Below are 26,529 nucleotides of genomic sequence, written 5' to 3'. Positions count from 1 at the left end.
TTTGTCATACTATTTTATTATATATATATATACTTGTGTCTAGATAAACTATTTGTACCTCATTATATAATATTTGGAGAAGGTTTTGTCATTTGTTAATGTATTAAACTTGAGCTTGAATTAAATTCTTTTATACCCAATTAATTTGTCTTTGAACTGTCTCAAAGTTTACTTTATCTAAGTTATATCTTCTCACTGAATAAAATTTCTGTAGCTTTCAAGTAGAAATACTTTCAGGATTCACAAACAAATAGGGTTGAGAAAAAGTTTACAGAAAATATGAAACAGCTCCTAAACCTGTATATTTACTACTTCTTGCTGTTTACAGTCCTATGTAAACTTTCTTTATAACTGTTTTCAAAGCTGTGTTTCATTAATAAATGATTAAACCACTCGATGTGGCCTTATAATAAGGTTTCATCCATGGTCTATGCAAAAATTAAGGAAAGGATTTGAAAATAAAGAAGTGAATAATATATCTTCAAGGGGTAGTAGGTTTTTTAGCAAAAATAAAGTTCTTCTTCTTTGGAATGTGAAGAAAATTTATATTAAATCATTGACAAATGCACTGATTGCAGATGAAACTGTTCACAACAATACAGCATTCAGAATGCAAAGTTTTTTTTCATTTTTCTTCATGAATTATACTAAATACATTTCAGAAAATGACAAATTATTAATCTGATTTTTTTTATTTGGTTAAAACTGTTGGAATAGTTAGAATTAACATATAAAATTCACTTTCAACTTTGTTTTCAAAACTTTTATAGTGGCAGAAAATATTAATAGAATAGGAGGAACCTGTTGAAGAGCTTCAAGTACAATAACTTAGAATAAGTTACTTTTTTAAATCAAAAACTATTTTACAAGAAAATATATTGTACATTCAAGTTATGTAACATATAGTTTGAAACCTGTAGCAAGCTGAAAATATAAAGTTTTGTGTTTCTGTACAAATTTTCACAAGACTACTGAAAATACTGAATTTTTATTGATGAAAGTAAACATTGATTATAAGTCAGAAAAGTACTAAATATAACACTGACTATTAAGATTACCATTATGTACAGGTTAACACAAGTTATGTATGCTTAGTTCTTGTCTTTATATTTTACATGACTCAACTGTATTAGGCTGATAAATTATATAGTAGTAAACAGAGTGTACACAACTAAATTTATGTTACCAAACATATGGATACTTTAGATGTTTTATCACTATACAAAGAGGCAAGAAACTTAACTGCATGTCACCACACTCGTTTAAAGTATAGAAGAATAAGATTATCACGGGTACAAAAATAGTCACTATTTTGTACACTGTGACATTTCATTGCAAAATGGGCAAAAAATTAGTATTTTGAATTGACCAAATTGTGATTTGACATATCTCTAGCCTTATATTGTTCTATCATTTTTTATTTATTAGATAGGTTCTTTTAAATTATTTGAAGAAATTAACTTAAAATCCAATCCATAATGATATTAAATTAGTTTATTTCTTCCTTAACATTTCTGCAAGCTGCTTTCACTTGTAAACTTTTGTAAATTGTAAGCTAAGTAATTTCACGAATGGTACTCAAATGGGAAATACCACAACTAATGTAAAAAAGCAATGTTGTAGAATTTAATGGCTAACTGATTGAGTTACTGTATGTGTAGGAAATTGACACTGATCCAAATAATTTGCAAAACTGTACACTTCATTGGTCTAAACTGACCAATGCTGTATTGACTTAGTACTCATTCACTATTCAGTAAATGCAAAACATTGATTCTTTTATTTATGATCTAGTCTTATTTCTAGATACTTTGCAGTTTCATTAAATTTTCTTGAAAAAATTTAGTGTTCTAGACCTTCTTCCACAAACTTACTTACTGTTCAACAGCACTATGTCATCCTAATGGAATTCATACTTATTAGTATAAACAGCAATCTATTATTTGATTGCTTTGTTATTTAATTGTTCAAAGTATAAAGTCTTGTCCTTTTTTTCACATCCATGAAAGCTTTTCTAACCATTAATTTCTCAGGACCTTCCATAGTCTTTGGTTTTACAACATCCCAGTGAGTAGATGAAGATTTATTGCTAATAACTCCTGGTATGGATTTTTCACTTTTTTGGCAATACAGTAACCACCTTCCATGTTGTTGCCAAAGGTTCAAACTCTCATGCAGTAATTGTCATGTAGTACATGGATATTTCCTGGTCATGTGGTGTGAAATTATTTGAAGCTACTATAACTTCATGCCCATGACTCTGCATGAAGTCAGTTCTGAAGATGAACTACTCTTCAGTGTTAATTTACGTACACATCGTGAAGTGCAGAAAGGTTTCATGTAGCTTTATTTTTGGTAGAACTTTATATTCACCTGCTGTTTGCAATGATTCTTCTTCTTTTATATATTTCTGGGAGCAATTTCATTAACAAATAAATTGGGCCGAACAATTGTCGCTGTGGAAACATTGTCGGTCAGCACACTGCAAGGTTATTAGGATTATTCTTCATTCTCAGACATTTATTATGATATTGAACAAAACCCTGTAATTTAGCTCATATTCCATGATATTCAATAATATTTTATACAGGGTTCTCAAGTAAAATGCAAAAGCAGTGAAGGAGTTCCTGAGGCCAGTATCATTCACATTTCTGTAGATGCTCCAAGTCACAGAAAGGATAGAAGAATTGTTAATCTAGGTAGACTTTACTATTACTGTTTCTTCATCTTTGAGGAGAGCACAAAAATATCAGGTAAACAATGCCTCAAAATTCACTAACATAGACTTCCATGATATTGTTGTAGACAAACTTTATGATCAAGGAGGACATATTGTAAAACTTTAATGACAGTATTTCCATAAATCAATGTAGAAGTCTAGTACTTGTACCTGTACGTTTATTATATATTAAAATAAGGATTTAAAGGTATCTTACAATGTATTGCTTTGATTTAATATTTTCCTTTTTTTTGTAAAACTGACCATTTCATTGTTAAGTTAATGTTTGATTTTAATGTCGGCTGTATGTTCACTTTGATGGTGTGCTGTGTTGCTGATAAATATGCTGTATGTATCATTTATAAATTTAAAACCTTTTACTTTCCAAGTTATGTGCAAGGATGTCTCTTACCGCTACAATTAAAACTATTACTTCTTGTGACAAAAGGTGTGTAATAATGTCTATTGTTGATGATCTAGGTAAGGGACATTTTGGAAAAGAGAACATGATAACTTATAACTATCTGGTTTGTAAGATATACAAATGGTTTAAAGGAGAAAAAATATTTGTACTGATAAGAGTTAAGACTGTGTTAGAATAATCTATTTTAACTATGGTGACACTTCAGGTTAAGTTAAATTTTAAATTTCTCCTAATTATGAGAGTTTAATCTAAATGTTTTCTTTTTTTTTTAAACGTAACACCTGAAATGTTCATAATAAACCAAACTAATTCTTACAATTAGATTTCAAACAGTCAAGTGAAAAGTGAAAATGACTATCATTAGGAAGCTCAACACACAGTGGGTGACCTTTGGCTTAAAGAAAAGTCACAACAAATTATTCAATGCAATAATTTTCACATTATTTTAGCCCATCATACAAACATAAGGGTGAGGTTCCGAGGGGTATCAGTTGATTCGATGTTGGTAAAACTGCTCTTTCTAAGTGGTACTGGAGTCTGTGCAAGTCAGAATAACTTGTTGAGCTAAACCTCTAAAGCAACAGTGCGAATCAATCATAAGAATGGTTTGAGCGACACTGGTAATGAATCAAGCTGACATCTCATTTCTCAGACACTTACACACCCAGCATCAGTTCAGACTATTAGATTTAGGACTAGAGGTCAGTGCAGTCAGACACTAGTCTCACTATCTGTTCTTCCACAGTGGTGTCATCTGGAAAATCTTGTTTTGATGGACTCTTGAAAGTTACTTTGTTTATTGTACTCTGATTCTTATTCCAGAGTCATCCTCCTCTTCATCTTCAGACATGTTTGAAAGTCGCTTTCATTCATCATCATTTATTGAACCATTTTAATTGCCTTGTGTTTTCAATCTATATAAAGAAAAGATGAGTGCATTTTACAAAAGACAACAATAACTTTTAAGTAATATGAATTATCATAAAATATAACAACCCATAAAAGTGCAAAAAAAACTACAACCATATTTCCTTCTATCTAAATAAGGTGTTTCAAAATTAAACTTCCTTGTAACTACACTTTTTTTGACTAAGATGTTTTGGAATCAAACCTTGTAACTATACATTCTTTGGCTATATTATTCTACCAACTTTCACACACACAAAACTGTGTAAAACCAAATTAACTTATATTTTCAAAATCCAGTTATAGGTGTGAAGAACATGCAGAAAAATGAAAGGAAGGAAAACATAAATCAAGTTCTTTCATGTGAAAAAAAATCTTATGGAAGTCAAAATCCATTCTCGTTAAAATCATTTTCTAATCAACTAAATATGATAAATCTATACATAAATATGCTGTAAATATGAGATGCTTAAAGTTTTAATTTATTTCTGTGTTTAGATATCAGAAATAGGAATTCTGTCTGTGAATCCAATAAAAAAACATTTAATACCATCACAGACACTGGAAGCAAAAGAAGTGGAGAGGTCAAGGTTGAAAGTGACACATGATCATTAGAAATGCACTTGTTTAAACATTTTACAATTAGAGTTACAAAATGGGCATCTTTTAATGAACTGAAGGCCAAGATACCAATAAAACTCACGCCGAACACAATTTGAAAAGAAGCAGTTTAATTATGAGCTTGCGTGACCTTGAGTTTCTTAGCAGAATCTTACGCAAGATCAAAATAACATAAACCTAATGAAATTCCACTGTTATTGATTTCCACTACCAATTTAGTTTTTAACAGATATTAGATCAGCATACCATGCAAATGATAGTGAATGTTTTCAATCCTATACTTTTGATAATAAGAATAAAATATATAAAACCTGAGGAATTTTAACAAATAATACAGAAGACTGCAACGCCTTCATCACACTGTAACGCATCACTAGGTCTTTAATTATCTGCTTGGAATCGTCAAATTTAAAGGAGTATCTTTTTGCTGAATTTTGGGGGTGCTGTGCTCTTTCTGTTGCAAACTCTGCCATAACTCTGTTTTGTTTAGCTATCCTGAGATGTTAATATTAGATTGGTCTGAGTTCAGCTGCTCATTTTCTTCTTTGAATTTAGTAAAAGGTATCTTAAGTATGTTGACATTTGCTAGAGGAATAGCAACATTTTCTGAGTTGGCTTTAGGAGGTATTACTCCTACCTGTAAAGATTGAGAACACTAAAGTTAGTATTCTTATGATGAAACATTCATCACATTTGAACTCACTAATATTTAAAGCAAAACAAAAAACTAAAATAGATTAAATTTTGTTAATATCAGAATACTTTCCAAAGCTCCAAACGACATTGACTTAAAAGATCTAACTCACTAGCTACTACCATAATGAACCTGTGATTAAATTATTTAGTATCTATCAATCAAAATAACTGTTCGGTAATAATGACACATAAAAATGTACATATTAAAACTTGTTCATTTCTTGTACTTCAAATCATAGATAAAATGTTATGCTATAAACAAATCAAAGTTTTAAAAAACATCAGAGAATAAACAGCAAGATGTCTAACTGAATATTAGTTAGATTCATTGTATAACGAACAAAACTTGTACACAATCACCTGTCTCTCATTTTGTAAAGTTCAGCTTTTATTGCCAAATATGTATAACACAACACAGTGGTGCCATTTATTACAATATGATTAAACTATGTTATAAACTCTATGATACATCTGAAAATAAGTTTCACCCACATCAGATAAAGTCACTTCCAGGACACAAAAAATACTAAGCTTAACACACTATTCATGACATTATTTCTTAGGCTATATTCAGAAATGTGTCATCCACAATATAACTCTCAAGAAAGATTCAGTAATAAGCTTTATGTACAATCCTAGACATAACTTTCAGCTAATGGTTTCAGTTAACTAAATGTTCAGTTGTCATTCTCTTCCAATACATTTTGGAAGAGAATGACAACTGAAAATTTAGTTAACATTGTTGCCATCTGGGTAAAGAACTCAGTCTAAAACTACCAATTCTATCACACCATTTTAAACAAAGAAAAAAAAAAAATATATATATATATAGCTAAACTGACGATGCATGTATTTGCATAAAACCAGCATCTCAGTATCCTTATAATTAAGAAGTGAAGAGGTAAAACATAAAAACAAGTACTCAACATAACCTTCAGGATAGATTCAGTAATCATCTTCATGTATCACATACTCAATATAACTTTCAGCTTCATGCATCACATAATCAACCTGACAACTTTCAGAATAGATTCAGTAGTCAGATTTGTATAATGTAATCATCAGCACTCCCAAAATACATCCACTTTATACATAATTCAATGCATCATCCACTATATCACTACCATAATACACATAGTGACAAGTTTCATACAATATTTCAAACATCATTCTTAGAATATATACAATAATATTTTTTGATACAAAAGTTAAGAACCTCAGAAATTACTAAGGTCGTCCTAAGTATTCATCTAATGTAAGCTTAGGATAACATGCAAACACCTTTACATATAACCATACTTTAATAAACTGGAAATATGCACTTCTTAAATGCTACTATTATATATTATAAAATAAACTTCCTAAATGTTCCTTAAACTAATATCAGCCACAACTATCCTATGTTTTATCTAAATAAATAAATGACAAAAATAGGTTTTAGATCTTATATAAAATCTGACAGAAAATGAAATTTGGTAATTACAGTATGACAGTACATGAAACTGGTGACTAAAAAGAAGATAGAAATACAGAATTTCTTGTAAATCACAAATAGGAGAAACCTTATGAATTGCTTCCAAACACAAACATGAAATACATCTTGTGATTTCTAAAACATAAGAATAGCTCTTTAGTAAATAATATTTCTGTGGAAGACAACCACATTGAAATATTTCAATGAAGTGTCTGAGCAAAATTAGTTTCATTCATAGTGTGCTGAAGTAAATAATTTTTGTTTACTATAATGTGTTGTCAATAACGACTTTAATAAAAGTTTAAGACCTGGATAACATTTAACACGAGAAAATATCTACAATAAACAAAATACCTTCAGAAAAAAAAATTAAAACGTGGGGAATTTAAAAACTCTTTTAAATATTAAACACTTTTGTAATGAAAAACAAAAATACATTAAAATATTAAACATAATATTAAGAGTTACGGTATTAAAATAAAAATGTAAATACTGTGATAAAGAAAACAATTTTTAACATTATATGAAACAAAGATATGTATGAAAAGATTTCAACAGAAGAACATAAAAAGAAACCATTAAGTGGTTAGAAAACATGCATAAAATATATTATTGACTAGCATAACGAAAAGTGTTGAATAAACTCCAGTTTCTTAGAGGTCAGCTCAAAGAGAAAGTCAGTCCTACCTTCTCTGTGATTGTATCCTGAAGAACAAACAGTGAGGAAATAACTAAGCAAGCAGTGTTATGATAACATAGTTCAAGTTTTAATATGTTTCGGGATAAAAGATTTATTTTGCTATAGTACTTTAAGTAAGACATTTTAACAGATATTAAAAGTTACGCAGAGCCTAACAATTCACAGTATTATTTACTAAAAAGAGCAACATGAATAAGTTTCAATATCCTTTTCATAATTAATATAATAAGAAAAAAGTAAATAACTGCATGCCAGTCATTACATTTGAGTCATACATCAAGTCTGATTGCAATCAAATGGCTAACTGAAAACTAAAATAAAAATGGCTAATGAATTGTGTTTTTGGTTTACTGGAATAAAGGTAAATGAATGAAAAATAGCAAAATAAGAATAATCATAAATTGGATGCATGTCGTTAACATAAAATTTTGGGATAGCATGGATCTATTGGTCCATTTTGGCTGTTCCATCTTCTAAACTAAACCAAAAAAATAAATAAATTTACAAAATAATCTTACAGCCATCCTCTTATCATTCAGACACCTATCAAGCTTTTTCTTAAATTCACTTAGATTTACTGACCCCATAACATTCAAAGGCAACCCATTGCAAAAGTCAACAATCCTAGTAGAAAAATAGCAAAACTTTCTGAGCTAAGATGACTCATTTAACACCAAAATTTATGTTTATGTGCTCTAGTCTCACTACTATCACTGTTAAATATGAAAAAAGGATGATACATCAACATCATCAGTTCCATTTACAATCTAAAACATCTCAGTCAGATATCTTCCAAACTCTTCTTTTTTCAAAAGAAAACAATTTGAGAGATTTCAGTCTCCTTATCTAACAACCCCTTCATCCCAGGTACCATTCTTGTAACCCTTCTCTGAACCATTTCCAAAAATTCAATGCCTTTTCTCTGGTAAGGAGCTCTAGATTTAATAGAATATTCCAAATATAGCCTAACCAGTGACCTATACAATAAAATTATATACTCTTTACACTTATATTCAATATTTCTGAAGATACAACCTAAAATGCTATTTGATCTATCACTAACAACAGCACACTGCTTTGATAGCTTTAGAGACTGATCAGCTATTACACCAAGATTCCTTTTTTTTTTTGATAACACTGTTAAGGTTATTTCCATCCAAATTATAGTTGTAATTATGATAATCCACATGCCTTTTTTTGTATTTATTATAATTAAAACTCATATACCATTTACTTGTCCAACTCAATAAATGATCTGAATACTTTTTTACATTAGCAGCTTTCTCTTCACAGGCAGCAAGACACAAGATCTTAATATTATCTGCAAATGTAAGTAATTTATTGAACATTCCTTCACTCATGTCATTGATGTAAATCAAAAGGAGCACACCACTCACAACATTAACCCACTTTGACTGAGGTACATTTATAACAACCCTCTCTAACTTTCTTCCATCCAGTCAACTGTTTTTCTCCAATTTACTAACACATCTCCCAACATCTGTAGAGATAATTTTCTTTACAAGTATTTTATGTGGTACCTTGTCAAATGCTTTCTGAAAATCCAGATACAGCAAATCTATACTCTTACCCTCATCTACATGAGCAGTAACGTTTTCAATTAATGTCAAACGATTTGTAAGGCAAGTTTGTTTTTTTTCCTTTACTGAAACAATTCTGACTGTCTAATAAATTTCTAAAATTTATTAAATGGCTTTGCAAAGCATCTTTTATCAGACTTTACAGATTTTTTCCACAACTGATGTAGGATTAATGGGTCTATAATTACTGCAACAAATGTGATCGCCTCTCTTGAAAGAAGAAGTTACATTAGTTAACTTTTAACACTCTGATACCTGCTTAATATTCAAAAACGGACAAAAAATAGTAGCAAGTGACTCATTTATCATATCTTTAACCTCCTTCAAAATGCTTGGGAAAATATTACCTGGCCCAGGATCCTTAACATTTTTTAAACTTTCTTAATATTTCTTAACATGCTGAGAATTAACACGCTCATCTTGTTTGATCTTGTTTCTTTCTACCAACTGTTGAAAAAGGGAAATGCTGCTCAAATCTTCATTTGTAAAAACCAAAGAAAAAGCAAGAGTTAATAATCCAGTTATCTTACAACAACTGGATATGAGCCTCAGTTAAATTAGGCAATAAGTATGCTTTCTTCATATCAATAACACATCAAGTTTCTGTGGCTTTCTTATGCAGAAATAACAGAATCAGTAGTGTAATGAAAATGTATACTTAATTTAATACATTTTCCATCACAAACAGAACATTTATCACATCCATGCTTTTCTTCATTTTCTAGCTTCCTCTTATCTTCTTCAAGTTTTTCTGGCAGACCCTGGCATACATCAAGTATTTGTAATTCTCACTCAGTGAAGATAAAATCCAACAATTTTCTGATGAAAATCAACACCACCAACTAGTAATGAAAACAAAAAAATAAATTTAGATCTGTTAAGACATAAACAGTTAATATTATACAAATGTTAAGAAAAAATAAAAATGATTAATCTCACCACGAGAGGAAAAGCAATGGAAATTGGTTTTTATGATTTGATTACCCACAATGCCACCAGACATACCAGTTGAATTGCTGTGAACAAATGAACTCGAATGATTTCTACAGAACAGGATATGATCAAATAACTACATAAAAAAAAGAAAATATATTATTCATCAGTTCTCTGTTTGCTTGACAATGGTAAAAACTTTAAAATTTAATTTAGTTTATGTATAAGTCTGATGCACAAGAATGCTTAACCACTAAAAACAGCACTTACGAAAACATTACAACGAGTGAGAAACAATTACTTTATTTCTACAAATATTTTTATCAAATATTATTTTTCACATGAATTCAATTTATTATTTTTAGGTGATGTTATTAATTACTTCTACAATATCCTTTACAAATTTCTTTAGGTAATGTTTTAATTGTATTAAGTATTATCAAAATCATATACAAAATTTACTCAAAAACAAACAATGAAGACTAACTTAACCACATTGGTAGTGCAATAGCTTGCACTACAATATGTTAAACAGGTTTAATATGGACTTAAGATTGAAATGTAAAGAGTGCTGGAAAAATTAATAGGATAAATATCAGAATGACAATGACCACAAGGAAATAAGTCTCAAGAGAAAGGTGGTACAAAGAACACAAAGCAACAGGTTCAAAAGGAGAATAGGCTAGGGCATGAAAAATGACACAGAGATCCCAGTTCAGAAGTTTAAATAAACAGGGCAGACAAACAACATGAAATCAATGGAAAAGAATAGAAATGCCAGAGAAGAAGAAGGATTTATGAAAACAGGAGAAGAAAAAGGTGTAGAACAGAGCAGCACAATAACTAGAAACAGTGGAGAAAGACAAACCTTGATCAAATAGTAGGTAAAGACTCTGGACACATGAGAAACTGAAAAATGGGAAAAACAGAATCTCTGGCAAATGGGCCACTGACAAAAGGTAGACTAGCGACACCGATACACAGACAATGACAAAGGACATATGAATTAGATAAAAAGGAAGATACACAGATATTGAGTCCCTGAAAGTTGGCAATGGACCAAACAAAAGGCATGTGTGATGATGGAATTTGGCAATATATATGTAAAGACAAACCTGACGATGACCGAAGAAGGTCAAAATGTTGTTTGCTCCTCTACATAACGCTTTATCTACCCATACAAGTCGTTTTTACATATATACTTTTCTCTACAAGTGGGTTTTCTTTTCATCATGCATCTACCCTCAGAGCTATGGGGTGTAGGACAAACACCTAAAGGAAGGAAGTTTGTCATTCCAATGAGTTGTACAAATTTATCACTATGGGGTGTACCCAGATGAGAACAATCTCACACCATAGAAAGAACTTGGCTGGGGCAAGATGAAAGGTGTGCAACCAGACTCATAACACCTGAAACATGACAAACCAAGACTGTGATGTTGTAGGTCCCTGTCCCTTGTTCAGAGATAACTGATGACAGTTACATTGTCAGAATAAATCTTAACAACCTGCCCTCACAAGAATGGAAAGAAATGCATGAGAGCCTAACAAACTGCCAAGATTTCCAACTGGTTGATATTGTATGTAGATTTTTTGATGGATCACCAATCCAAAATCTCCTAAAGATTGAGGATAGCCACCAACCCACCAAAACACATCTGGTGAAAAAAGCATGAGTTGAAAGAAGAAGAATCCCCACAGTGTTAAGAGCCCTGTTGAGCCACCAAATAAGACTGGCCTTGATCCTTGAAAGAAGAATAACCCAGTGGATCACAGGATATGTTCCACTGGCAGAGATGCCAACTGTTTCAAATGACTGAGTGTAATGATTGTAGACAGAGTCCTTTGTCATTTGCAGCTACTAGGCCTGACCAATGTCTCTAAGCTGTTTATTATATTATCATTATAACTATTATTATTTATTACTGCTTAGATTGCTCATTTATGATTGTGTTTTTTTTATTATGTCTCTTATTTAGTTCAGAGTAACAAACATACTGGTAAATCAACACTGAACATGCACAAACAGTGAGCAGAAAAAGCCTTTGTTTAAGGACTAGTTTTTATCATGTTTATGACACTTATTGTGATAGTTTTGCAGCTGTTGCAGCCTTTGCCTTCATGAGAATATCTCTGGATGGTTGGAAGTTATAACAACATTGTCAATTTAAGTGTATACACATCTTGTGTGTTATAATACTGCTCAAAACTGAGGTGCTCAAGTTTGGTCTGAACTTGCTTTTGTTTTTAGTCACTAAACTAAATATCCTTTCATTGTCAGCATTAGAATGGAAGATTGTAAGAATTTCAAGCATAACCCTACACAGAATGTCATACTTCTGGTTGCCATTTCCATCCTTAACTGTAGACAGCTGAACCCAAAACTTGTCAACTTTCAACTGAAGGACAGTTTCTGAGAAAGTATCAATTTGATAATTCGAATATTGCCCTTCACACTTGTCAATAGTATCTTGCTCATATGCATTGACAAGGACAGGACACCTGTCTGTGAAGAAGAATAGAGAAGAGAAATCTTTGCTGACTTTCAGTTTTGGATCAGCAATCTTGCATGAATCAGAAGTTCATAATTTAGTGGAAAATGTTTCGTCATGTAATTTGTAGCTGCAATATAGTATTTCTTGGCACTGGTGTAGAAGATGATCAGGTCCAGGTCCTTTTCATATTTAACAGTGTATTCCTTGGCAGCATTTCCAATAGAAACTGCCTCATCAGATTTGTGTGAGGATTCATTGTTGTAGTCAGGTTCAGTGATGTTGCCTTCAAAATATTCTGGCTTGATGTTCCTAACAAGTATATTTTTAACTTGTGTAATCAGAGTTCTATGCATAATGTGTATGCAAGGTTTTTTTCTTTGCAATATCAAATTGGCTTGCTCAAATAGATTAACTGTAGACTGAAGTAAAAGACAAAATAACAAGTTCATTCTGTTGTCCAAGAAAACTGTTAACATATCTAACTTGCTCTGTGCATAACTTTTCTTGGTTACTTTCTTGCTAGGTTTTAGTTCTCTTTTTTCATTGATTGTCTCTTCTTCAGTTCAAGGTCAGAGAGCCCAAACATATATTCAGTTATGTCAAATGTTTCTTTGTCTACTTTTGGACACTGTTGTCTTGTGTCCCTGTGTGGCTGAGAGGATATCTTGACTTTTAAAGTCTTGCTTGTGTTAACAAGTTGTAGAATTTTCTTGTTTCTTTGTCATACAATCCTAAACTCTTTGAAATGTTGTTTTCTGCAAGCACTTTTGTCCAAAAAATAGTAGATATCTATCAATATATCAGAAACTGGGCAGGGTAGCTCTCTGGAAGCTTTCTGGGCAGCAATATTCATGAGGTGACAGGCACAGCCCATGAAGTAAATGCTAGGCTGTCGTCTTGAGATGTGTCCCATCACACCATAACCAGACATAACTGAGGTATTGTCTGAATAAAAACTAAGATAGTTTTCCCATGGAATTTTCCTCTTTGTCAGTTCGTGGTCCAAAAGCTTGAAAATATTCTCCCCCCATTGTAGCTTCTTTCCATTCTACCATTGTCAAAACAGAACAAACAATTTTTCCAGGAAAGGGTAAAGATATTGTACAACCACTGGATACAGTTTTGAGTCACCTATGTGTGTGAATCCATCTGTAGCTAAACTGTAATCACTGTTAGTAAGTATGCCTGAAATCATTTTGTCATCTTCACAACCCAACATTTGTACAATGGCTGTAGTTTTGGTTCTAGCACAGCCATATTTTTTGCTATATCAGAGTGGGAACATTTTTCTGAATAGATGTCCTGCATGATCGGCTACAGCTAGGGGGAAATTGCGAGCAATGATGAATTGCATGAACATTACTCCTCGATTTATGGTTTCATATTCTGAATTCTTACTCATAAATGTCGTTGTCTGCATCGTTTTTTATCTTCACATAAACCTTTTGTTGGCGAGATACCGATTTTGTATGTCTGGAACAATCATTCATCCCGCCATGTGCTACAGAAAAATCGATGTGACAAACTGTACAAAATGCATAATTGTCACTGACTTTTGATGCAATGACTGGATATTTTGCACTATACTCTTTCCTAAATTTTAGATTCACAGTTTTAATACTTTTAAATTTCCCAGAAACAAGACAATCTGGTGAACGAGGCCTCTTTTTCTCCATCTTGTGAACGATCTCATTGGTGTTTCTATGCCGCTCAGAAAACGAGAAATACCCATCTACGCATGCGCTGATTGGCTGAGAAGCAGTGACGATGTAACTATGGATTCCTCCAACTACTCAGAATGGAGAAGCACCACACTCAGACTATTGGAAGAGGTTGGAAATACAAATATTTTTTATTATTTCAAACAAAAACATGATTATCGCAAGTAGCCATTTGGACTATGTCTTTTATTTATTTTCAAAATTTATTTGTATCTCACTGGAAATTTTCTTTTCACCCCTTTCAAGCCATGGGGGAAAAATTTATCACTTTATTGTTTTGACCTATACAATATACAATAATTTGGGAGTTGCAACAAGTCGTAATATTTGTCTGTATGAGCATATAGTCGTAATGTATACACAAAATTCATAATAACTACGCTCAAATCATAATGGTTGGCATCTCTGCTTTGGTCAAAAAGCACCAACTGAAAGGTTTGATGGTTTGATTTACTGACTGTTTAGAATTAAGCACAAAGCTACACAATGGGCTATCTGTACTATTTCCACCACAGGTATCATGCAATAGAAAGGGTGAAGATAGAGCTTCAGCTACTGCTCGTACCATATCTCCAACCAAGATGGGAACTGAAGAGAACCCCCAAATGAATGAAGTATTAAATGGGAATGCAAAAGGACTTTTCCACCATGATGAAAACCTCACCAAAGCAGACTCCCAAAGATGAAAGTAAGTGTAATTGGCAGATGGGACACAGGAAGAAATAAGCAGAAGTACATGTAATAGAGTATGAAAATTCAACAAAAGAAAATAATGTCCAGAGGTAGATATGATCCAACAGTAGTGCATAGAACTTGAACACATCCTATCTGTGGACAAAATAAAACTAACAAAGTTATTCCTAAGCACTGGAGATATGATGGTAAACTAAACATCTTTCACATTGAATTTAGTCATCCAAAGACACAGGACAAAAATTCACCTAAGAGAGAGACAGGATGAATTTATGGTGAACTAGGTAGACAGAAAGGAATTCAGCTGAGATAGACTGATGGTATGTCTCGAAACTACTGTGTTTTGGAACACAGCAAACCCACGAAGGGTTTCCACGTGGCAGTAAAGAGTTGTAACCTGGCCCCACCGACCCATGGAAAGACATCCTATCACAAATAACAGTGAGTCCAAGAGGAAGAGGAATGGGCATAGGGAAGGAAACATCAGGAGTAGGGAAAAGGGTGGGGCAAAGAACAATGAGCACAGAGCAATAGAACAGGCAAGCAAACACTGAGCAGAATCAGTTGGGAGGACAAACGAGAAGCAAGGAAGAACATAGAAAAATGCAATCTCACCACAAGTCTCATGGACTCCGAAGACACAGAAAAACCCCCAAAACCATTTCATAATGAACATATGGGGAGATGCACTCCTGCAAGTAATGCATCCCTCCTGAGTAAATCTCAACAGCATAAAATCTAAGTGGTAAAGAACAATGCTGAAACCAGCAACCAATCCATCCCACAGTAGACTACAAGAAGGTCTAGAGATAGGTTGAAAACTGATCAGAAGACTGGAAGAACAGAGACAACTGTAAAGAGAAAAGAACACATAAAATATTGGTCCAAAAGCCAATGGGACCAAGGAGTTCTCACACTCCCAACTGTACTTGTGCAACAAAACATTGATCATGAACAAGAATATTACAAGAGGAAGGAAAATAATAAATATTAGAACAAGGCTCTTCTATCAGCAAAAAAGAAGTAGAAGAATCAAAGGAAAGCAGAAGACACAGAATTTGACAAACCTAATCATGAGGTTTAGAATGGCATGGTTGCCAGACTCTCCTGATTGTCAGTGTTGTGTCACTAGACAGGTGAAAACTGGGGTAGGAAAATTCACGTTGAAATTGTCCTCCCCGTTGATGAAAACCTTCCTCAAAAGTGTGGTACTGGAGGAGGGGAAAATGAGAAGAAGAAATAGCAAAAGCATCCAACTCCTATGGAATTAACAATTAAATCTCCTTGCCTGACATTGGCAACTCACTGCACTGAGGTCTAATGACATATTTCATCCACATTGATGAAAGCTTATTCACCTGCCACATAAAAATCAAATTTGTAAGTCCATGTGAACGATATTCCTACTAAAGGCGTAAAATACAAGAAAACACCCAAAAATGTAGCAAAATGTGCTTGAGAAACAACTAACAAACACACATCTGTGCACTGTCTGCAAAAGTGAGAATTGTGTTGAAATCGTAGAAGCAGCTACCTGCCCTAGTAAACAAGGGGCAATGAAATTGGTAGAGGGTGATCATATGATTAACACATGTTGCAGCAATGAAATGACAAAATAGGAATCGCTTCTTTTTCTGTGTGATTAATACATTAGTTCCAAAATGATGTTTGCTATTTATTTAGGTGACCCATGATCATCTGTTTGAAGATTAATTGATTATACATATCAGCTCCATTTATCTGCATGAGTACCAAAATAATCATTCAATCTAAGCAACCTTCTCCAAGATTTTTTAAACTGTCTGAATGCATCACTTTTTATTCATTTACATTAGATGGAAAAATATCTTTTTGTCCTTGTTTTTTCACTATGCAACATCATTAACCAGAAAGTACTAAGTACATGTTATATTTATTTAAAATAAGTTATAGTTTAACATGATAAAACTATAATGCTTAAGACCAGGAAAAACAACTTAACAACAGTAAAATTAAAGCTAAAGATCAGGAAAGTACACCAGAAAATAATAAAACTAAAAAGGAAAAAAAATTGTTTTTTTTTTTTAGTTAAATATATCATACAGTCCACAGGTTTGCATGTGCACCGGAAAATAGCATTGCAACTTCAAAACATATACAGCCAGTATTTTAATGGTCATATACCAACCTGGATTAAAATGTAAATATAATCCATGACTTAACAGCAAAATAATTAAATATTACAAGCTGCAAAACAATCTGAGAAGGGTAAAAAGTTTAAAACAAGAAAATAATAAAGTTAGAGATAATAAAAAATTCAAAAGAGGAAAAATAATATTAGAACAGTAAAAACTATGGATTAAAAACAAGAAAATAATCTATAAATAATATACAATATTCTACTATTTTGAAAATAGTACCTGTATAGTCATATTTGTCTAAAATTAGAGAAAAATATTTCAAAAACAGTTTGGCCATAATTTGATATTTTAAAAAGAACTGTGATATATGTTGAGAATAGCAAATCTTTAATCTATAATGAAACATCTTAAAAATAGTCAATGAACAGTTTATAACTGGATACCTACTAGTATGAAACTCTTTCATTTCAGTCTTATACAAAATATATAAGAATGTGACTGTAACTGTTCCCACTTATGAGAAACTTCAAGTTTTGGAGTATTAAGATCAGCACACATGTCAGTAATAGTCATTACCATGATAGGAATAACAACAGCAAAGTCAACGATGACTGTTCTTATCTGTAAAAATTCCAATAAATGGAATGTAAGCTTTTTTTCATAAAGTTAAGGAAAACAGTGTTTATCTTTAAAGCATGAATTCCTTGAGCTGATGGATTTCTATAAAAAAACAAGGAGGAAGGAAAAAGAAGTCTAATGTTCTTCAAGGAATAATACAAGTTTGGTAAAAACAAATACTTCACTTTGAAGAATAGTAACTAAGTTAAAAAACAAAGTTCATTAATTTTATGGAATAATCTTATTTTGAAATAAACACCATCACTGCATTAATAACATTGTTCTATACTAAAATCTGATGTGAATGTTACTTCATAAAGTAGTACCATATGCTACTATTGTTATGTTGACATAATAATAGTATCTTTACACACAAAAAAAACATTCACTAATTATAACAGCAAAATAATAAAAAACATTTCATTAAAGCAGTGTAATAACGATATAGTTACACTGTAAACAATAACTTGTGACCAAACAAGATAAAAACAGGTGTGTATAATACCTCTTTTCTGTATCAGATGACAAAAAATGAAAACAAAATGACAACCACATAACTTATCAGCATCATTTTCCTCCAGTACATATACAAGACATAACAAAGCCATATTACATAGATAAGATAAACATAACATTTCAAAACAGTATTTTCATCACCTTGTGCAACAGAAAACTAACAACTGTACAAAAATCTCTTACCTTGGTAGGAAAGAAAGATGTAAATTCCAAATTTTTCAGCATGATTGATAAAGTGAATGTTCCTTTGAACAGGATGAGGGAAAATATAAAAAACATCAGGAACATCGTTGGGTACTATACAACCACCCCCTTCCATTGTTCTATTATAGAGTTTGCATTCAACTGCAAAAAGACATGGAGCTGAATAATTGTGTCAGAACTCTCACTCAGGGTACAGTAACAATTGTGAGCCACAGGACAAATAGTGTTTATGTGAATGGGGTCGTCATTATCCATGTGAAGTAACTATTAATAATAAAAATAATAAAAAAACAGACTAAAATGACATTTTCTTTCAGGAATTACACTCTCATTTTTTGGTCTCAAAGATTTAAGCAAATAAGAATTTATACTGATTTTTTTAACGGATATCATATAGTAATTGACACACACTACAAGTAGTAATGTTATACCATGCATACAATAACAATATAATAAAATTTAATAATGCACATAAAAGAGAGCTATTGTAATATTAATATCTGTAACTACAATAATGTTGTTTTTTAAAGTATTTTTACGTGCAGTGAAATTTTTATGTTCAACAGAAACAAAGAATTCAAAATAAAAAGTGTCAGAACACACAGCACATAAAAATAAAACAAGGGCATAAACTACTGTACAAACAAGCATTACAAGCTGTAGTAGATATTATCCTTTTATTGATTCCTGAAAAGAATGTTAATATAATCGAATATTTGTCAGTGACATATTTATTATAATTTGGTGGAGAGTTGGTAAACCAATCCATTGATTGACTAAAAATAATCGTAGTATCGTGATCGTACTCCTAATAGATGGCCTAATGTATGCTGAGAGACAGCATGTATTAATATATTTTAATCATGTTACCCCAACATTTGTAGGACTTCTATTTTAAAAACATTTTATGACACTATAATCTCAGCTTTAGCCCATGTTTAACCTTTACCTTATTAGTTACATAACACGGCCTTTCTTATTTATTGACATATTCTTCTGTGTTCTGTCACAATATGAGCAATTACCTTCTCACATCAGGATACAGACAGCTTATGGGATATTCATATGGAATGAGCTACATAATTCCTTTTCAATTCTGATTTTTCTTAATATTTTGTGCTTATAATTCTCACAAACAGACATTATGCTCCCAACAGTCATGTACCCACTAGACTATTCTTAACTATACAGATGATGCTTTTTATAATGGTTTATGTTTCAACTCTTTATCTCATCTGGTTTTATAACAAAAATATGTATTAATAATAAATGTATATCCAAATTTCAGTTACCTGTTAGAAGCTGTGAGAATATTCCACAGTACATATTTCACAAAACACTGTATGATTTCATGATGGAATTTCAATAACAGAGTATCAGCTTTATAAATGAATCTAATGCATAAACTTAGGTACATTACAAAATACTGTAAACTTACTTTTTCAACAGCTTTGTAAATAAAAATGATAGATATAAGTGTGGCAAAGTTTTCCTCAGTAAACCAAGTGACGTAACACACCAAAGCACTGGCATCAAAAGCCACTAGTGCAATTAATATAGCTGATGTCCAGAGCCCAATCCACAGACAAAGAGGCAAGTAATATGAACCGTGATCCCTTTGAAGAAAAGTATTGTGTCACTAAAAGCATAAAATCTTTATTAAAATGCAACTGAAAAAATTACTACAATTATCTTCAACCTTTTCAGATAAACTGTAAAATGTGTTTAAACAGTTTCTGAAAAAATGAATAACCAAATCTTTAAAGTACTGGTCAAATAGCTGTTTGTTCTCTGGATCATAAAATTTCAGTTGGTAGTTTACCAGAAAAGATGACATTCAAAAATACAATTGCACAAGAAATAGAATTTTTTAAACATTCAATATGAAAGCTATATTCAGCATTCAATATCTAATACTGATTTCTTTATACTGGTTATCTTGAAAAAATATATTGTTTAACATCAAACAATAGTATTTTGTATCTGTTTAATTTTGAACCCTTCAGGCTTAATACAACAATCAGATTATCCTTATTCTAATCTGTGACATAATCTGGGGCAGCCAGTGGATCACGATTTGGACAAGTAAAAAGTGAGTTTAAAGCTCATCTACACCTAGTCATTATATCCTTGAAATGAAACTATACTCACAAGTCGTTTCAGTCTATTCAGAAATAAAATGCATGTGAGATAGCAGCTGGAGGTTAACTTATCCCACCTGTGGTCGACATGCTCTTAAGACACGTGAAGATCTAACTTTAATTCACCGATTAGCATATCCATTTTATTTGATAACAAAATAGACTCACCTTGACAATATAAAATTAATGCTAATTTTGTTCAATGATAAAAGCTTGCACAAATATACAGAAATGATCCAAATGACAATTAAACTTACATAACCATAACGACAGTCTAACACCCTGAAATAACTCATCTTAATTTATTCATTGGTAATGCACAAATATATACATATATTAATCATCCAATGAATGAGAAAGTCAGTGTATTCTGCTGCAAATCATAATTAACCAATCTAAAATTTAGCCTGGCAGTTTGTTTCATGATCCAGAAACAATTATGCCAAAACATAGATTATTTTTATAATCATTCAGCATTAAACCTGACAGCACAAAATCACTTTTATTATTTTAGCTGTTCCTTAACACAGAATATACTCATTGTTACAAATACATTGTCATATAATTGTGTCAACTGAACCTTACAGTACTAAAAGTAGTTTTATTCATTTTCTCCTTAATATGAAATCTGTTCATGGTTATAACTAACTTGTTATCTAATCACACAACCTAAACCTAAATTAACTGTTGTTATTTTGTACCAATACAGAAACTATTCAACTAAACGTTAACATTTTCTTACACTGAAAATGCATTTCCAATAATGCTTACCTTTGCTGACACTTATAGCTATTACTTGATTGCCAGGGTTTCTTCCTTTGCCCATCTATGCATTGGTCTGATTTTTTTTTCTTGTTTGCTTCCAGTCCTTTATGTTTCACTTAATTGCCCTTGGTTAGAGTGATCTTGTGACATTCTCCACCGATCAATACACCATTTATCTTGGTAATGAATATAAGCACCTCATTAAGATAATGTTATAACTACTTGAAGACTGATTCCAACCCCAGCTTTTAGTGGGGAATTGTCAGTAGAGGTAAATATTATTGAAAAACAAATTATCAGTTTAGAAAAATGTTAATCTCCTAATTATAGTTATCTCTGCTTCCACATAGCTAGAATCCCACACTGAAAGATGGAGGGGCCTGAAAGATAGGCAGTATCCATGTGCACAGAGCAAGGATGTACCAAGATAAAAATGGTACCAGATGGGAGGAACAGGACAACATCCAGAATAGGTACTTTAGAATAGTACATGAGTAATCATCACAATAGACCAGCCCTAAACAGATAGTAGATGTTCCACTACTCACCACTGGAACAGTGAGCCACATAACACCTCAGGGCTCTGACAAAACACAAATGATTTGGGTCTGATCAGGTTCATACATTAAAAACAGTTGGCAAATGAATGTGCAAAAAAGGATTTATCTACTTCCTTGGATACCAAGAGTCATTGGATGAAAATACCTGTCAGGAAAGAGCAAGACAAAAGTGTGCACACTCCAATCACTGATGCCTACATGCTAGCAGCAACAAAAAATACTGAAAGGGAAGATTTGTACATAGTACATGAGGCTAAAGATTTGAATAGATGTTGAGATAAAGCATGCAATATCACCTTAATATCTCTCTTTGGTAATAAAAAATGATATTTGGGATAAAGAGCTCAAAATGTTCCGAGAAGGTCAGATTGTACTGGACGTTCAAATACTTTCCAATGTTTAGTATATAAAAGAGTAGTCAATAAAGCTGCCTTAGATAAAGTGACACTAGGTGAAGCTAGACCTTTGTCAAGAGCCAGGTAAAAAAACGAGACATAGTGGACACATTTGGGTAAAGCAAGTTCAATTTCCTCATCAGACAACATTGGCAGTAAGTGTGCCATTTTCATTGATAGATTGAGGCAAATACAAAGCAACTTTACAATTTAAACCCTGATGCAAAGGACAGTATAACTTCCATGCATGAAGTCTGAACTTGGGAATGCCAGACCAGGACTGCCTCAATAGACACAGCTAAAGAGGAAGTGACAGAGCTAGACATTCTTGAAGATACTGAAGAATAAGGAACAACGCTTGGGTCAGCCAACCTGGTGCTACCAACAGTACTCAATAATTAGAGGATCAAATTATAGCCAGAATTCTGGGTAACAGATAACCTGAGGGAAAAGGCATAGAGATGCAATCCTGCCCAATTTTGACTAAATCCATCTGTCAAAAAACCCTGAGGATGAAGTACTGGAAACCAAAATGTCTGTAGTTGAGAGTTCTATTGAGTGGCAAATGAGTTAATAATCAAAGTCTCAAACTGAGAGTAAGTCCACCAGAAAATCTCATAAAGGAGCATCCATTCAACTGGGCTAAGAAAGTTGATCTGATATATAATTCATCGTCCATGGAATATGGCAAATCAAGAGTCTGACAGAATAGGAGTGAGCTAAGTAGAGAATACCCAAAGTTCAAAACAATTGCCCTAAAAATGTATGCCTCTTTAACAGCAAATCTACAAGATCACTGTATAAATGTTAGAATGGATCACAGTAACTTTCCCCTTCAATAGATCAAGACCTTGAACCATTGCTTGTTGAACAGCAAAAAGTTGTAAAATATTGAGTGTTGGTCTGATCTAAATACCACTCAAGAACAAAGATGATATTAATGGTTGTAGTAAGTGATCCATTGGTTGCTCAGTAAGATGAAGTGTGTTACTGAGAAATATCACCAGGGGCAACTGAGTGAGGTATAAGACCAAAGAAAGTGAGAAAATATCAAACTAACACTTTGATGGGCAAAGAGAAACCCTGGCAGTCAAGTTATAGCTATAAGTGCCTGTAGAAGTAAGTATGTTTTGGAAACCAAATTATTACATAACCATTAGAGTTTAACTTAACAGTATAAAACCACTTTTATTACACCATACACACATAAATGAGCTGTACAACTTTTAACCATAATGAATAAATCTTGCAGAATCTAAATTCTTCACAAAACTTATAACAAAAAAGCAACAAATATGAATTCAAAACACACACACAAAAAAGTACAAAACATATCTATAAAATGACAAAAACTATTGTTTCAAATTTCAACACTGGTCCTGTACTTTCACGAATGTTCAATGGCTACCCACTAACTAACCCATACAACAGTCCATTGACAGCTCCAGTGAGCAAACTCTCCATGACAGCCTGAAAAAAAAAGTATTGCTATGTTTAAGATAGTTTTCAATAAACTTTGAGGATGGTAAAAATGAAATGTTCCTCATGTTAGTTGGTGTTTTGTTTAATCAAATATTGTCTAGATATGATAAACAAACAAAAAAAATCTTTCAAATAAAGGATTAATTCAAGAAATAAATGTTCCATATAATCCAAACAACGAGATGATGCATACACACAATTTCATTTTAATACAATTCTAATTATTTCTTTTTGAAACTAAACATTCTCGGGGCAAGTTAATCATAAATATACAAACTAAAAACGAATCAGTTGCACACTGACACAAATAAATAATTATTGTAAGTATCCCTTCAGTCTTTATAAATACATGTAAAAGTTTTGTCCCAAACACATTTAATTACATTAATTTCTATAAAACTTCAGTTTGAAAGCAAGCTTAAAGAATTCCATAAACAAAAATCAGCCAATGCCACAACATGAGCAATTTTTCAACACAACTAAAGAACTCTATAGATTGTACAAACTGAATAACAACTTCGCACAACATTTAGTACCAGAAAAACTAAATTAAAGATCAAAGTTCATGAAGTGATTGAACTAACCTACAGTACAAACTGTTTATTCATACATTTAAAGTAATAGAAAGCTTGAAATTTTTCATTATACAAATAACTGAACAAACAACTTAACCTCTTCATGGCACAACTAGAGTATCAAACAGTCTGAGCAATTTGAGTTTGATTATTTTGTTACACAAGGAAACTATCCTATATCTTACAGTACTTCATTATGCAACTTACACTATTTCACAGTGAAAATATCAAACAGTTTAATTTATCATGTAACACAACTATCACATAATTTAAAATGTTCCATAACTCAGTTAAATCATCCCATAATTTAAAGTATTTCACACCATAACTGACATGTTTCATAACTCTCAGAACAATATAAACTATTTCATAATGAACATATTTGGCAGCTTCACTATTTTATTAACAACTATCAAGCAGCTTGACCAATTACAAAACAGAAATATCACACAGTTGAGCTATAATATAATACTACTATTGGAAAAACATAAGCTATTTTATAAAAGAGCTACACTTGTGTCGTAAAAATTCAAGCTAAGACCGCTTGTGTTGTTTCAAGGATCAATGAGAACATATTTTAATGGTAAACAAAATGTGAAAAATATAATTTATTCATATGGTATATTATGGTTATAATAAGCTCTTTGATATACTATGTTCTGATAAAAAGTTGTTTGATTTGTCATTAACTTTTGCACAAATTTGTTTGCAGGTTATTCACAGTAACCATTCTTAATTTTAAAGTGATAATTTATAGAGTGGAAACAGCTATTTAAATCACCCACCACCAACTATTGGGATATTCTTTCACAATTAATAAGAGGATTGACTATCACATTATAAAGCCCTCATGGCTGAGAAAAAGGAAGCATATTTGGTGAAGTGTTTCAACTCCATGCCAGGCCCTTGACCATGAGCCCTTCCAACCTTATGGAAGGAAAAATATTGTTTTTTCCTTTTACCTTTTATTATTTAGAAAATCCTGAAAATAACTGTCCTACTAGATAGTGAAATTATTACCTCTTCATGGCTAGCCTTCTAACAAAAAGTCTGTACTCAAAGTTCATTCCTTTAGAGTGGTGTTTCTGAAAATAGTGTTCAAGTTTCCTATCTGTCTTTCTTTTTCACATCTAATAAAAGTTTGAAACAGAAATAAATTCAACATTTCAACATTACATTACTTTGATTTTTGTTTAAATAATATTTTAAGTGGTAAGCATAAGGAGGTCAAGAAATGATCAGTGAGTGGAATATTTATTGACACAACTGTAAGAAGAGAGAGAGAGAGGTGAAGCAGCTGAAAAACAGAGATAAAAAATGGTGGGATAATTATTTCTTTATATATAGTATTCCCCCCAACATGCAACACCACATATTCCAGGGTTCCACATTCCTCAGCTCTTACAGCTACATCAATTTTTCCATCATCATCTCTCTCATGACCTTCCAACAGTGACAAGAAAAGGTCTTCACCTGCAGTTTAAATTACCATCTCCAAACTATACAACTTGATGATGCTAATTACATTAACCAAAACGAATACTTCACATTGTTACAGCATTCTTTCTCTCCTTATAAGAAAAAAAGGTAAAATAAAGCTTACATTTATACATGAAACCTGCAGCTTTTACAGTTTAAAGATAAAGGTTGCTGGTATGGCTTACCTTCCTGTTTTTTTGAGTCCACTTTCTTCATGTAATTTTTCTCCTTCCTCTTCTTGTTCAATAGAAGGTTCTTTATCTGTTTCTATACACTTTTTTCTTCCCTCCTAAATAACATAAATTTCAATAGAAATCACAATTTTATCATTCTCATGGTGTTACTAACCCTCGCCTTTCAATTCATTTCTAATTATTTTATAAATTTACATCGGACCATGAAAAATAAGACATCTACTTTCATTATGAATCCATTTATGATGTATATAAAATGTGTTATCACATTCATTCACCTACTTAATGTCTTTCTTCTTCTGGAGACAGTTAAACAATCTCTAAACCTTATATTATTTTGTCCTTTTATACCCATTCATTTTCAGCATTGGCAACATTTGTTGTACTCCAAAGAAGCCTGACATTAGTCGCTTTACCGAATGCTCATCATTTGTACTTATGAATGCTTCATTTAGTTTCTGCTTCTGTGTTGAGTTAAAATAATTAGCAGAATTCTC

The 26,529-nt window shown here is 32.0% G+C and overlaps 1 protein-coding gene across 9 annotated transcripts; it reads right to left on the bottom strand.

The window, feature by feature from the left end:
* Positions 1-1,757: 1,757 nt before the first annotated feature.
* LOC143225163 (sodium bicarbonate cotransporter 3-like) lies at positions 1,758-26,155 on the bottom strand. 9 transcript variants are annotated; one of them, XM_076454108.1, is made up of 8 exons: positions 26,024-26,149; positions 25,380-25,489; positions 19,880-20,057; positions 18,421-18,705; positions 17,551-17,724; positions 9,800-10,210; positions 4,982-5,303; positions 1,758-4,057 (listed from the first exon to the last, which is right to left on the bottom strand). In XM_076454108.1, exons 2-4 carry the CDS (start codon positions 25,424-25,426, stop codon positions 18,535-18,537), a joined length of 396 nt encoding a protein of 131 aa, XP_076310223.1. In that variant the 5' UTR covers positions 25,427-25,489; positions 26,024-26,149; the 3' UTR covers positions 1,758-4,057; positions 4,982-5,303; positions 9,800-10,210; positions 17,551-17,724; positions 18,421-18,534. The 9 variants fall into 9 exon arrangements, 6 of the variants coding, with proteins under 6 accessions (XP_076310223.1, XP_076310226.1, XP_076310222.1 ...); XR_013013658.1 differs by lacking the exon at positions 1,758-4,057 and adding an exon at positions 23,715-23,772 and having other exon boundaries at positions 4,506-5,303; positions 26,024-26,153; XM_076454111.1 differs by lacking the exon at positions 1,758-4,057 and adding an exon at positions 23,723-23,772 and having other exon boundaries at positions 4,506-5,303.
* Between the last annotated feature and the right edge of the window lie 374 nt (positions 26,156-26,529).

Source organism: Tachypleus tridentatus, chromosome 9 (assembly GCF_004210375.1).
Source record: "Tachypleus tridentatus isolate NWPU-2018 chromosome 9, ASM421037v1, whole genome shotgun sequence".
Lineage (NCBI taxonomy): Eukaryota > Metazoa > Arthropoda > Merostomata > Xiphosura > Limulidae > Tachypleus > Tachypleus tridentatus.
This window is presented reverse-complemented; position numbering and strand designations above follow the sequence as displayed.